Genomic DNA, 13519 nt, shown 5'->3' with positions numbered 1-13519 from the left:
TAACCTCAGAGAGACCTAACACTTATAATGACTTGCAGTTGCCCTTACGAGCAGAGAAAGACGTACGGACTGATTAAATAATGAGTATATGCCAAACATTGTAGCAATCGGATTAAAACCCAGAACCTTTATAATCTTCCTCATGTAATCCCATCCCACTGTTAATTCAATATGAATAAGAATGTCACAAATAGAACATGTGAGGTCAAACACCACAGACACAGTAGAAAATCCTCAGCGGGATCCTTTATTTTGTTCACTTGCTACTTACAAGGTGAAATGTCAACCTGTAAAAGTTGTTTCTACCAGTTCAGCCAATGGCCTGGAACATCATCGTGTCCTCGTTCCACGGTGGATAGTCCCGGGGGGCAGATCCAAGGGTCGCAGCTTCACGGGGACCAGACGGCGCGGGTTCCAAAGCTCGAGCTCCGCACACTGCGCTTCCCCAGGACCCCACAGCCTCATTCCTACTGGTGATCAGCGAGGAAATGGATGGTATTTCTATTCACTTTTTCAAAGATCAGACCTACCTCATTTACATGTCAAGAAAATGTTCTCAAGTAAAATAAAGTGTTTATCATTTTCCTATAGCTCTTTGAATGCCTGGCATTCATGTTTTCCCTACCTCTAAAATTCCTTTCTTTTTCACATTATCTTTCTTGATTGCTTCTTAATGTAAAAACAAAAAGCACAAAGATAGGGATTTGTTGTGCACATTAGCAGGTCCGTGCAGAAAAATGCACGGAGGTTTTATATACCATTTACAGTGACAGCTCAGAGTACAAAGTCAAGAAGAAAGAATCTGGAATATTAGACGTGCTCTGAAATAAGCCTACACAGGAGGACACCACTGCAGTTTCATCAGAACTTTCTCTCACCGGCCATTCAACAGTGGCAAATGCAAAAAATGTGCGGTTAAAATAACATAGCAGTCGCTTCATATATTGCCCCCAACCCACCCAACTTCTGAATATAGGGGCTCTTTCAAATTTTCTTCCCCTTTAGTCTACGTTTAATGGAAAAAGCTAAAAAATCATGTTTTAGCAAGTATCCCCAAAGCAATTTACCCAGGTTTTAATGTGTTTGGAGAGAAGTCTCACTGAAAGAATAGCAATAATGATTTTCCAGTAAATACTGAGTGAAAAACAATTTTAACCCCAATCTGAGGTTATAAATTTGCTTTTTTTGTGAATGAGACAACTGTAGCAACCATCCCAGACATGAAAAGAAAGCCTCCCATAGTCTGCTGTATGTATCAAAGCTCATCATGATTTTTTGTGAGATCTTCCCCATAATTGGTAGCTTGGCTTCCGACAAACATGTTCCAGTTGTCTAATATCTCCTCTTTAGTTAGCTTTTCATCCTGCAAGAGAGAGGAAAGACCTCTGTCACAGCAGCTCTGGTAACTCTGACTAATAGTTCAGCCTGAAGCTCATGTTATTTCAGGGGTTTTCAACATCTAAAATATTACAGGTCATAATGAAGAAGCTGCTAGGTACCTCCAGCAGTCACCGTCACACTGCCCTGCAAAAACAGCCCCCTGGCTTAAAACCTGTGCTAAAATACATCAGGCAAGTCCTCGAGGAATTCAGAAGCTACAATCCAGTTATGTCTACACACAGTGCTGACATTCCCCAAACAGGCCCCAAAGAATTCCATTCCCCTTTTATAGCCTGACTGCAAAACTCTACTGCGTCCCAAGAACTTGCAACAGTGATCCAACTGGAAGACACAGGACTTCTTTCTAAATCTTGTTTGTTTACTTGGATTTTTACCAACAGGTATTGAAGTGCTGGGCATCAGAGCCAGCAGTAAGCGCATGCTTGAAGATGCCTGGGATGTAACGGGATGGCATCCTTGCGTCTGACACATGACAGATGTTTGGTAAATTATCTGCTGAGTGACTGGCTGAATGAACAAACCTGTCCTAGGGCAACTCAGGGTATATCTCTTAAATCCCTGCCCTGCCCACAGCAAACAAAGTTACCGGTTCTGCAGTCCTAAGAGATGGCAATGAATTAAGTGTGTGGCCCATAGCAGACTATCCAGGAATGTCTGGGCCAATTGAGTTCACCGTGGGTTACCAAGGTCTTGGCTAGGGGCGCCTGGGTGGCTCAGTCAGTTAAGCGTCTGACTTTGGCCCAGGTCACTGATCTCACAGTTCCTGAGTTTGAGCCCTGCGTCCGGCTCTGTGCTGACAGCTTGGAGCCTGGAGTCTGCTTTGGATTCTGTGTCTCACTCTCTCTCTGCTCCTCCCCCACTCACTCTCTCTCTCTCTCTCAAAAATAAATAAACATTAAAAAAAAATTTTAAAAATCAAGGTCTGACTAAAGTTTACAAGTCTGTAATGTAGGTCAAGAATGACACGGCTGCATGGGCCATGGGCCAAATGCTATCACTAAAGAAGCAAACAGAACCAATCTTATGTAAACTGTCTCCCTTGAAGGAACGATTCCAGAACAACGTGAAATACCTTGTTTTTGTCTGACTCATACACCAGGTGCCTGGCCTCGGCCTGAGCATGGTCATAGTCCTGAGGGAGGATCCAGTGGCGAATCTCATCTTTGTCCAACTTCCCATCCTTGTTCAGATCCCGGAACTCATTAAACTGCTCCCGTTCTGACACAACCCAGTCAGGCTCAGGGCCGTTCTCCTCGTGGGAAAACATATCCGCTAGAAGGGAAGGTTGTTCTTAGTTACGAGGACAAGTGGGAAGGTAAGTCAAGGAAAACCTGACCTCCTGAGTTTTTGGAAGGATGATGACCAATCAAGAGACCTAACCCAGAAGTCTCGTGGGCAGTTTCTTGGGGATAATGACAGAATGATTTATCCACTATGAAAGCTGCTTGGCAGAATAGAAAGAACTGAGTTTAGGAATCAGAAGATGAATCCAGTGAGTTCAGTGACTGGGATTAAGTTACTTAATTCAGTGACTGAGTCCTAAATTGTCTTGTCTATAACATGGAGGTAATATTTAAAAACCACAGAGTTATTATGAAGATTACATAGGATACTCTCTATAAATACACTCTACAACCCAAATTGGCACTATCTAAGTGAAAAACCAATAAGGACCAACATCAAGCACTTTCTACAGTCCAGGTATTATATAAAAAATATTTTACATACACTTTTTTCATTTAATTTTCTTAACAATATTATGAATTAGGTATTATTATTATTCCCACTTTATAGATGAAAACACTGAGGCACAGCCTTACTCCAAGGACCCACAGCTAGCATGAGCTGAAGACAATGTAGGAGCAGGAGCACTCTGCTTCCAACCCATGGCCTTTACTGCTTATTCCTTTCGTTGCTGGTATCATTCCCAAGGGGCTTTTGCATAGATCATTTTATTTCACCCTTATAACAATTATATAAGATGGATTATTATCCTTATTATACAAAATGGCAGGGAAAGAAAAAAGAAGGCAATGTTCATATGCATTGTTTGCTAAGTCACTAGATCTTCTTGGACAACACAGCTACTCTGTGGGCAGTTTTCTCTTTGATGGAAACCCAAGTTGGAAATGTCAGGAGGTAGAGAGAGCAGGTAGTGAATCAAGGGAAAAGAGAAGCAAGACTCGTGTTTCAGCACACGTTGGACCCACACTGGAAATTTGCAGACTGTTTTTGAGAAAGAGCTGTCACATTTATTAGCTAACTTGGGCATCGTCTAATCCTACAAGCCTGGGCGCTATGTATTCCCATTTTAAGGATGAGGAAGCTGAGGCTTCTCATGATTACATGACTCCCACTGGGTCACACAGCTAGTAAGTGGAGAAGCCAGGGCTCCCAAGTGCAGTGCTGTTCCCAGTGCACCACATCACCACTGGTTTTCCACTCCCTCCCACCTGAAAAGAAGGCTTCTCCATCAATGAAGTCACTTGCAGGACAAGTCCACACGTCAGGCCTCTCTGACTGTGAGCTGCTCAGAACTGGATTTTCAAGCACAATGCCCCCCACCTCCCTCCCTGCCCAGTGTGAAGAATGGAATGTTTCTTTTAGGCAAAGCCACTCGGAGTTTTGCCCCTGACTTTGCACCGTTTCAATGCAGAGTTCAGGAGGGCCAGGAAGAGCACACACTTAATCAAAAGTGCTACATTGCTTGTTTCAATCCGTCAGCCTTTTCTGTCTAATTCCATCACCACTGTCAAGGTGAGGCGTCCACAGCTCTGAACTGTCCCTCGCCCACGCACCGGGCCGGAGGACGGCTCTGCGGCTTGCACGGACGAGTAGCCTGTCAGCATGTGTCATCCCACAAAGGTAGAGCCACCAAGATCACTTTAATTACTGTAGTGAGAGCCACCTGTCTGTTACCACAGGCCGACGAAGAACAGTGTTCGGTCCTGCAGATCAGATATAATTTCTAATGATTAGAAGAAACTTTGCTCTCCATTACCGAAGGCACTTGTTCCTGTGCCTGGGGTGGCAAAGTGGTACAACCACAGACTAGAGACTGATGGCGACTCGGGCTCCTGTATTATGCTGAAAGATAATTAACTGCCTCTTTTAAATAGGAGTACAAAAATGATATGCATCCCATCCCTCAAATGATTTTCCAGCCTTTACTGACACTTGGGAGAAGAGCCACCACCACAAGGCAGCCTGCTGTTGGAACCAAGTAGCAGAGCCCTGAAGTGGCAGTGACAAGGGTCGAGTGGAAGCTGCCATGTTGCCTGCCCCACTCCTTTATGCCTGGAGACCTACAGGCTGCTCGGGAGGGCTCTAGCCAGCCAGGTGACTTCTGACCCGGGGGCATTAATCGGAGCCCCACTCCACCAGTGCTCGGGCGCCTGACAACACACTTCCTGATGCTTGAAGGGGAGCCCATCAGAACAAAATGCTAGGTTCGGTACTCCCAATCAAAGGATCAAAACCCAGAGGCACACAATGGCTAACCAAGGGGCAACCGTGCGCTCCGTAAAAGGATGTACCTCTTTAAGAAGGGGCACCTTTCTGCAGATGCCTGGGTGTTCAACACAGCTCCATCTACTTAGTGCTCTTAGATCCCACAGACTAATCCACAGTGTGACTTTCAGGGTCCTTCAGGGTCAGTCTGCTCTAGCCTAACTGTAAATCCGTCGGATCCCCACGTTCACTCTGCAAAGGTAAAACTACACAGTGTGGAGGAGGGCACCTCTCAGAGCCGTGGGCCCGCTCTTGGCCGCTGTGTGAAGTCTCATAAATGCCTCCCTGAGGTTGTACCACTAGGGACTGGTAATGACAAGGCCCTCCCCGGTGGGAAGGCACAACAATGGCAACTTCAGGCTTGCAGCTGTTGCTAAAAGAGATGTCTGACCAAAGCAGCTAGACATGTGGGTGGAAGAATGTTGCCCAGTTGGGACAGAAGAACAAGACCCCAGGCCACACTCACCAATATACTCGTCCTGATCCAGAAACCCATCCCCATTCTTGTCGATGTCCTCCAGAGTTTCCTAGGAAGGAGAGGGGAACAGAGAATGCAAGATGGCTATGTGCTCTAAGCAAGTCTGAGAATTCTACCTACTGTCCTCCTTTCTCTGGCTTTTCTGGCTGAAAATGCTTGGAAACTTTTGGCTCATCTCTTTTCCTCCCCAGGCGTTAAGTTTCTTATCTGTAAAACAATAGGCAGTGGCTTGGGTTCCTCCTCCCCCATCCCATAGTTGTAACAGCACAACACTCTCTTCACATGAAAATGTACGTATAAGCCCAGAGGGACTCTGATTTTATCAAGAAGCCATGCCAGGCCAACTATCTCCATCATCCAGCCAAATCATCCTTGGGGGTACCTGTGAGGAACCCAGCTCGGGAACCACCAGCCTAGATAATCACAAAAAAATAGATTCCAGTGCTAACTGGACTATGAAGGCTGGGTTGGTGTCATAAAAATACGAAACAGTGAGCAACTAAAAAATAAAAGTGTATCTGACTTTTGAATGTATATGTTCTATGTTTAGTCCATTAGACTTCTTAATTAGGTTTATTGTTAGGGTGAGTAATTAAATGAATTTACTGTCCATTGTCACAGCAATTCACAGGCATACCCTGGGTTAAAGAAAATAGCCACCCAAGAGCAGAGCGTCAATCCAGAGGCACATAATCTTCTTGTGGACAATTCCCTAATCTTCATCTGCCTCTGGCAAGTTAGGTGTGGCTAAATGGATGTTGGGTGGTAAAAAGAAATGTTTCTTAGAGCCATTGCCCAGTCCTTAGTGTCTTGGTGGTCATGAGAAGGAAGAATAAGGCAAGAGTGGATCCCATCTACCAGCTGGAAAACTAAAATATAGTCCAGAGCTGATTATGAACAAAAACTTTAGCCACTTGTTTCCCAGCATCAAAGCAGTCAGAACTGGCCTGGCATATCTGCCCAGGAAAGAGATGATGGCATTTATCTTACTGTCATGGCAAATGAAGACATTTGGGACCCTGCCAGCCACTATGGAAAGCAACTACACTCAGAGGCCTTATAAGCATCTAAGCCTAGGGTCAGACTCATTCATCCTCCAAAGACCCAGCCCGAAGAGGAGTGTCCTTCCAGCTACAGTTTTATTTTAAGTTTCTATATGTCTTAACAATCATGCATTCCATTTCAGAGTCTTTTCCCTGTTCCTTCAAGGGTGCAAAATGGACAGAGACTAGCTAGTTGCTCACAAAACCCTTCTGCTCTTTTCGGGCACACATCTGTATTTCCCTGCCTTGTCATATCTAGAAGCAGTCCGTGGAAGGTAAAAGGGAAGATGATTCGTTTCCTGGCCAGAACAGTAAGGGTAGACTGTTGCCTTCTCCTCATTCCCTATCTTTTCCTTTATCTCCCAGCTGGTTGTTGCCAGGATGACCTTGAAGCCACAAGATGGCAGAGTGTAAGATGTAAGCAGCCTGAAAGTACTTGGAGAAGTGCCCAGAAGACCCACCTGACTCAGGCCATCTGCACTGGCCTTGGTATAAGCAAAATAAGCTCTGTTTTACATGGCTAGGATTGGGGCTGTTTGTTACAGCAGCTAGCCTGCCCTGACTCACAGTGTTAGACAAGTATTCCATTGTATTCTACTTCAGAGTTCTTCTCCAATTCCCCGCAGGTTGAATGAAGAATGCTCTTTCTTTAGAAGAAGGGACAAGACTTTGGTACAGATTTTGCTCTGGTCTTTTCCCAGTCCGGGCTCTTTATCTTACCAAAACCACAATTTCCTTCATATGCTCAAACTCTTCAGGGTGCAAAAAGGCGGTGAACTCCTCCCGAGTGGCTATCTGGTCACCATCGAGGTCTGCAGCCTTGAACCTTCTCTCATCACGTGGCAGCATCTTTTTAAAGGTGTTATGATCTAAAGGATCTTGAAACTCTTCAGGGTTTCCTGCAAGATGTGTGCAGAAACATTTAAACTGGGCTGCTAAGGAAAGCATTTCCTTCCAGATCAGTCATCCTTCATGCCCAAATGGTACACACAGGACAAAAAAGGTCCTGACCAATTGAGTTCTTTGAAGCATTTTACCTTTAGCATCTGTCCCTTCATCCCTCCTGTAATCCAGGCCCCAACGGCTTATTGGGGGCATTATAGCAAGTGGTTAGGAGTGCTGGCTTTAGGCTTTTCTTTGCAGAACTCTGCTTTCATAATATCATTCTTTGACCTAGAACACGCACAGGCTCCCTAGTACCTGCAACATTCTGTCTAGACATTTCTGTCTGGCCTTCATAATCTCCCTTAATGTAACCACGAGTGTGTGCTCCACCAGCTCTCCTGAGACTTATCTCCTAGCTCTCTCTACCACGTACCCAGTGGGGCTGCACTCTACGCTCTGCACACATCCCTCTACCTTCACAAACAAGCATGTCTTACATCCAAACCCTACCCACTGCTGAATTCACTGCTGCACCTTTGCTCCTCCAATGGACCCACCTTCCCCACTTGCCTCTATCTCTCCAAATATATATCCATTTTTCAAGGCCCAGCTCCCAGACCACCCTCCACCAGGAAACCTTCCCTGACTGCTTCAGCTCACTCGGTCCTTGCTGTCTGAAACTTGGCAGCATTTTGAGACTGTAGCACAGGCACACTTCATCTCTGCTCTGTTCTCTTTGTCCTTTGTGCCTCTGAGATTGTAAGCTCAGATTGGGCAGCAACCTAAGTCACTTTTTATTGGACCCAGGACCCCTCCCGCTACTCACCACCCACAGCTTCACTCAGGGTAAGGAGCTCTGTACATTCTTAGTAAGCAGAGGAGGATGTTATACAAGCAGGCTCTACTTAGGGGGTTGTGACATCTCCCGGAGGCAGTAGATGTGTTGAGAGAGGAGAGGCTCCCGCAAGGAGCTTGTTATGTGGGCCCCAGCTGTGCAAATGCTCAGGCAGCACCTCTTACCTAGGTAGTAACCATAGGTGGCTTGTTTGTATTCTTCCCAGGAAATTTTATCATCTTTGTCCCGATCATAATCCTTCCAGACTTTAGCGACATTATTGTAGATGTATCTTCTCTGCACTCGCTTGATCCAAGTTTTCAGCTCCTCAGTAGTAACAAAGCCATCCCCATCACTGTCAATTCGGTCAACAATCTTCCTGTAGTTTAAAAAAAAAAACAACCCACAAGGCTATTATCAAGGCTTGTGTGATCCTGATCCAGAAAAAGATCAAACACCGCAGAATCTAAAATGCATAAGCAAGTGAAATAAAAGCAATGATCCAATTGTGCTGGAAAGGATCTTAAAGTTCATCTTTTCTGAGGGTAATATGCGTCCTCCCCCCATTGCCAATGGCAGACACTACCAGCGGACCATGCCCTCTGTCCTGATAAACCCAGGCGTGCCTCTGAATCCTTCTCAACACAGCACTGTGCAGGTGGACACCACCAATTGATCAGAGTTGATTGTGAGATGAAACCCAACAGTCTTCTCCAGATGCAGTCCAACTCCCTTGTGTTACAGTGATGGAAACAGAGGCTGAGAGAAATGAGACGACTTTTCCAAGATCACACAGCTAGTATTTAGTATGACAGGGTAAGAACCCATGTCTTGTGGCGCTAGGTCTAATGTAAAATAAAATAAAATAAAATAAAATAAAATAAAATAAAATAAAATAAAATTTGAAAAAAAGGAAAATTCTAGGTAAACCAGAAGATAAGCGAGTTCTTTTCTTTTTCTTCTTCTTCTTCTTTTTTAAAATATCACCACTTTGGACTCATACTCGACACTTAGAAGACCAGATCTTGTTGGCCAAAGCATAAAACGTCAGGGATGAAAGAGCCTTCACATCATGAAAACTATTCAAGAAGCCTCACCAGCTGAGCCAGCTGCAGGAGCCTACACCCTGCCCTTTGGGCGAAGATACCTATGTCTAGGGGGGGTCTCCTGCTCCACAGCTAGCCCGGGGTCCAGCGACTGCCCACTGGACTCTACTGAGGTACCCCCAAACCCCGGTCCAAAGTAAACTTCAGGCTGGGAACTCACCAGTGTCCATCTCTAGGCCAGAGGGTCCCAAGCTAGAGATGCAGTCCCTGTGGGGAACTTCAAGGACACCCACAAGCCATTTCCAATGCTTAAGAAAGTTCCAGTAGTCCATTTACCTGGGATGCAGTCAGCCAGGCTACTTAGGGATTTATTTCTTTGCTTAGAGCTGCAGTCTATCAACTCAGCGGGAAAACTTTCTTACTGTCAACAGAAGTTCTAACTGACAGTTACTCTTTCATTAATTAGAAATGGGGAAGGAATTTATTAGTTCGTATAAAGTTACTGTCTCCTACCTGAACCTGGGGAGCCCATTTCCCTCTTCCTCAGGAAAGTGTGAGTGCTACAAACAGCTTTCCTGTGTCCCCTCATTTGCCATCTTAACAGGTCCCAGAGCTAACAGACTAATAAGCCTCAAGTATCCTCAGGCTTCCTTCTAGGGATTCACAGCCTTTCTGGATCTCAGTTTGCCTGACTATAAATTGGAACACCTGCTTTCCAAGGGATGTTGTGGGGAATACAGGAGAGAATGTGTGCCCAGCCTCACTAAGGGCAGCAATCTAGATCACAGGTGGATGGAGAACTCAGCGAACACCCAGCAGGTAACAGAAGTAACAGAAGTGAGCCAAGACTCCAGGTGGAGCCTCAGGCAACCTGGAGATGCCCATCTCTGCTCCAGACGATGAATGCCACATGGGAATAGAAGTCCACGGTGTCAAGAGAAACCAGAAATCAGGGTCTGTACGTGAAATCGCTCAGCTTAAATGTGGGCAAGTAATTTACATTTTTTCTAAGAGCTCATAGCATGTGCTATGACTATGTGACTATGTGCTATGCTATGTGACTGCGTGTGGCCTGTGGGCCTCCGCTCTGCAAGCCCCTTGGCCTAGCTGTCTCCAGAAGCTCTAGAACTGTCACATTTTCAGAATCTAAGGTCAGGTGGTGACTGCCTGGATCCAGCCCAAGCCTGGGGGGGGGGGGCGCAGAGGGGACTGCTGCACCAGGAGCTGTGGGCAGAAAGGTGGCTTTTCATGTTCCATCACGTCCCAACCTTCCACCCACTTTCTAGCCTGGATTTACCTTACAGGTGAGTGTGTGTCCACTGCCTGTCTGGTAGCTCAGGCCAGAGACCAGATGTCCCCCCAGAGACCACTTCCCCACCCCACGTTAAGTCCAGAGCAAGCACTGACTGTTCTACTTCCCACGTGCCTGGATTCACAGTCTCCTGCCCTCGGGACTAGCTGTGCCTGGTTAAGGCACTCGTGGCCACTCCCCTGCCCCTGGTCTCTCCATCTGTGCCTCAGTTATGTTCTCTGTCCTCCTGCCTGTGTGACATCACTAACAAGTTTTTGGGATGGTGACATTTTGATTACGTACAGGATAACACCTAATCTCTACCTCAAAGAGATCCTTCCTGCTCTGCTCTTAGGTCCCCTCCCACCTCCCACTTCTGCCCTGTCCCTTTACTGTCCCAACAGCCTTCATCCCCCAGAACAGGTTTCAAAACTTTTATAAGCAGGCTGTTTTCAGGAATGCCTTCCTCTGCTTGTGCACCTGGCAACCTCTGAGCCATCCTGCAATCTCTGATCAGGTGACGTCCCCAAACCCCTAAGCCCCGCTCTCCAACCTGAAGCCCTAGGGGCTCCTTTTCCTGAGTGTGGTCACTCTGGTTTTTACCTGCCGCCATCATAGTAATTACACATTAGTGTCTGCTTGTGTTTCTCTCCTCTACTTTTATTTATTAAAAAAAATTTTTTTAATGTTTATTTTTGAAGGAAAGAGAGACAGAGCGTGAGCGGGGGAGGGGCAGAGAGAGAGGGAGACAGAGTCCGAAGCAGGCTCCAGGCTCCGAGCTGTCAGCACAGAGCCCGACGCGGGGCTCAAACTCATGAAGCGCGAGATCATGACCTGAGCCCAAGTCGGCTGCTTAACCGACTGAGCCACCCAGGCTCCCCTCCTCTACTTTTAATTATAAGTACTTTGAGGCCTAGAGCATAAGGTTTTATCTTTGTATCTGCCAAGCATCTAACACGGTGCCTGGCACACAATAGCCATGGAAATGTTTGTTGCATGAATACATGAACAAAGTTAAGGTGTCCCTACCAGGGCCAAATGCAGAGCAACTTCACCAGCACTAGCTCTCACCACTAGGCTTATGGTCATGATAAAGGCATTAAACTGGAAGCTGTTAGGACTGCAAACTGCAGAGTTCCCTACTCCAAATCCCAAAACCTCCCCTCCTCCTCATAGGTGACAGTGCTGCCTCTCAGGGTCCCAGAATAAATCAGTTTCCAAGTGCTTCAAAGCTAATACAATAGACTGAACTCATCAATGGCCCCCATTGTGAAGTCCTGAACAAGAAGAGAAAAGTACTTCTCGGCAAAATAAAAGGTGATTGTTTGGAGGTGACTTTGAAGTCCAAAGATCTTTTTATCAGGGCGGGCAGATGGTGCACCCACACAATAGGTATAATTTAGCCTCATATCTTAACCAACCACATTGGCCTTTGGTGGCCCCCTTCAGCACAGGGATGGCTGTTCTTTTTCATGTATCAGGACAGAAAGATCCTCCACTCCCAGGAAGCAGGTTCCAGGAGGCCTGGTGCCCAGTAGGCAGGGCTACTGGGACCCTCCCCCGCCCAGCCTCCACTTGGGACCAGGCCATGGCTGCTGATTCCTCTATGGAAGGGTTCCCAGATACCTCTGCACAATGGCCAAGTGTGTCCCCAGGGGACCTGGAGAGGGTGCACTGAGATGTACCTAAGTTTTGTTTTCCAGGTTTGGTCCCTGATTCAACTGCCTTCAACTGTGAAATTCACAATCTGCCACCACACCCTCCAGCTTTTTGCCCTCAGTTGCCAAGGAACTGGGTGCCTCCGCAGACATCTGCTGGAAAGAGAAACTGGGGGACCGGTTTCCATTCCCACTTCCCACTCCCTATCCCCTAATGTCCCTATCTTCTCACCAAGGTTTGTATATCCCCACTTCTACTATCTCTACTGTTAGGCAGGAGGCAAGAACACCCCTGCCGCGGCCCAAGAACACCCGCCAGGAATCTACCCTCTCCTTCATCTGCTCCTTCAGCTTTGATCCATTTGTGTTCATCCTGCAGACCTTCTTAGCAGTGTCACAAAACCTCCACCCCGGGAATTGGGGGAGAAGAGGGAAACTGGGAAGGTGGGGAAGAACTCATGTCACTAAAAGGCCACTGTGCACAAACTCTTCTTTTGTACCCACTCTCCCCTCCCTTCTGATGCAACCGAGGGGAGGGGGAGGGCCCTCGCCGCCCTGGCTCCCGCTGCCGCTGCCACGTTCCTGCCTCCCCGCGGGAAGCCACCCGGGCCCGGGCGCGGCGGCTGTCCCCACGCTTTGGTCCCCGGCCCGCCGGCAATTCAGCGCGAGCCCGGCCGCCGCAGCACCCGCCGGACCCCGCCCTCCGCCCGCGCGCCCGATTTCGCTTTCGCTTTGCTTTGCGGCGCGCGTCCCGCGTGGCTCCCGCCGGGATGTCCCCGCGGGCACCTGCGACGCCCCCCAGCGCGGCCCGGACCGCGGCCTCACCCCAGCCTCTCCTTGCTCTCCTCCGAGGTGAGCTGGTCGAAGGTCTTGGAGTCCTCTTTGCCCAGGAAGGCCTCGTGGTCGTACTGGAAGCTCTGGTTGTCCTCGGCCGGCCGCTCGCCCAGCTCCGAGTCGGGCCGCACCACGCGCTCCTTGCGCACCGTGGGTTTGGCCCGCAGCGCCCCGGGCGCCAGCGCCAGCGCCAGCAGCAGCCCCAGGGCGAGCCCCAGGAGGCGGTCGCGGCCGCCACGCGCCATCGTCAGGACGGGAGAGCGGCCCGCGGGGAGGCACGGAGCGAGCGACGAGGACGGCGACTGGGGAGTGGGGGCTCCCAGCGCGGCGGCGGCGGCGGCAGCGGCGGGGGAGGGGACGGGCCCGCCCCGCGCCAGAGCGAAGGGGCGCGCCCCGGGCCGCGGGCAGGGAAGCTTCGGGCAGCCCGGCTCACGCGCCCATTGGCCGCCGGGCCGCGGGGAGGGGGGGAGGCCGGGGAGGCCGAGCCACGTCGCCAGCCTGGGCGGTGGGCGCGGGGCTCGGGTTTCTCCTCGGCCCC

At 48.5% G+C, this 13519-nt stretch overlaps 1 protein-coding gene across 1 annotated transcript; it reads right to left on the bottom strand.

Moving 5' to 3' along the window:
* Window positions 1-219: 219 nt before the first annotated feature.
* Window positions 220-13312, bottom strand: RCN1 (reticulocalbin 1). The gene is made up of 6 exons (XM_047071872.1): window positions 12973-13312; window positions 8338-8531; window positions 7153-7331; window positions 5378-5438; window positions 2474-2673; window positions 220-1363 (listed from the first exon to the last, which is right to left on the bottom strand). The coding sequence occupies exons 1-6, from the start codon at window positions 13224-13226 to the stop codon at window positions 1256-1258; spliced, it is 996 nt and encodes a 331-aa protein (XP_046927828.1). The 5' UTR covers window positions 13227-13312; the 3' UTR covers window positions 220-1255.
* Window positions 13313-13519: the final 207 nt, after the last annotated feature.

Source organism: Lynx rufus, unplaced genomic scaffold (genome assembly GCF_022079265.1).
Source record: "Lynx rufus isolate CCGP_SWC_20201006 ecotype Redwood Valley unplaced genomic scaffold, mLynRuf1.p SCAF_9, whole genome shotgun sequence".
NCBI classification, from domain to species: domain Eukaryota; kingdom Metazoa; phylum Chordata; class Mammalia; order Carnivora; family Felidae; genus Lynx; species Lynx rufus.
Note: the sequence above shows the minus strand (reverse complement) of the source record. Positions and strands in the feature narration are given on the sequence as shown.

What these genes read in the sequence shown, in the direction of transcription:
- RCN1 (XM_047071872.1), bottom strand. Translation starts at nt 13,226, where the DNA reads ATGGCGCGTGGCGGCCGCGACCGCCTCCTGGGGCTCGCCCTGGGGCTG. An exon ending in GAGAGCAAGGAGAGGCTGGG is followed by an intron (nt 8,532 to 12,972) that starts GTGAGGCCGCGG and finishes TTTAAACTACAG; the next exon opens with GAAGATTGTTGACCGAATTG. An exon ending in ATGAGTCAGACAAAAACAAG is followed by an intron (nt 1,364 to 2,473) that starts GTATTTCACGTT and finishes TCTCTCTTGCAG; the next exon opens with GATGAAAAGCTAACTAAAGA.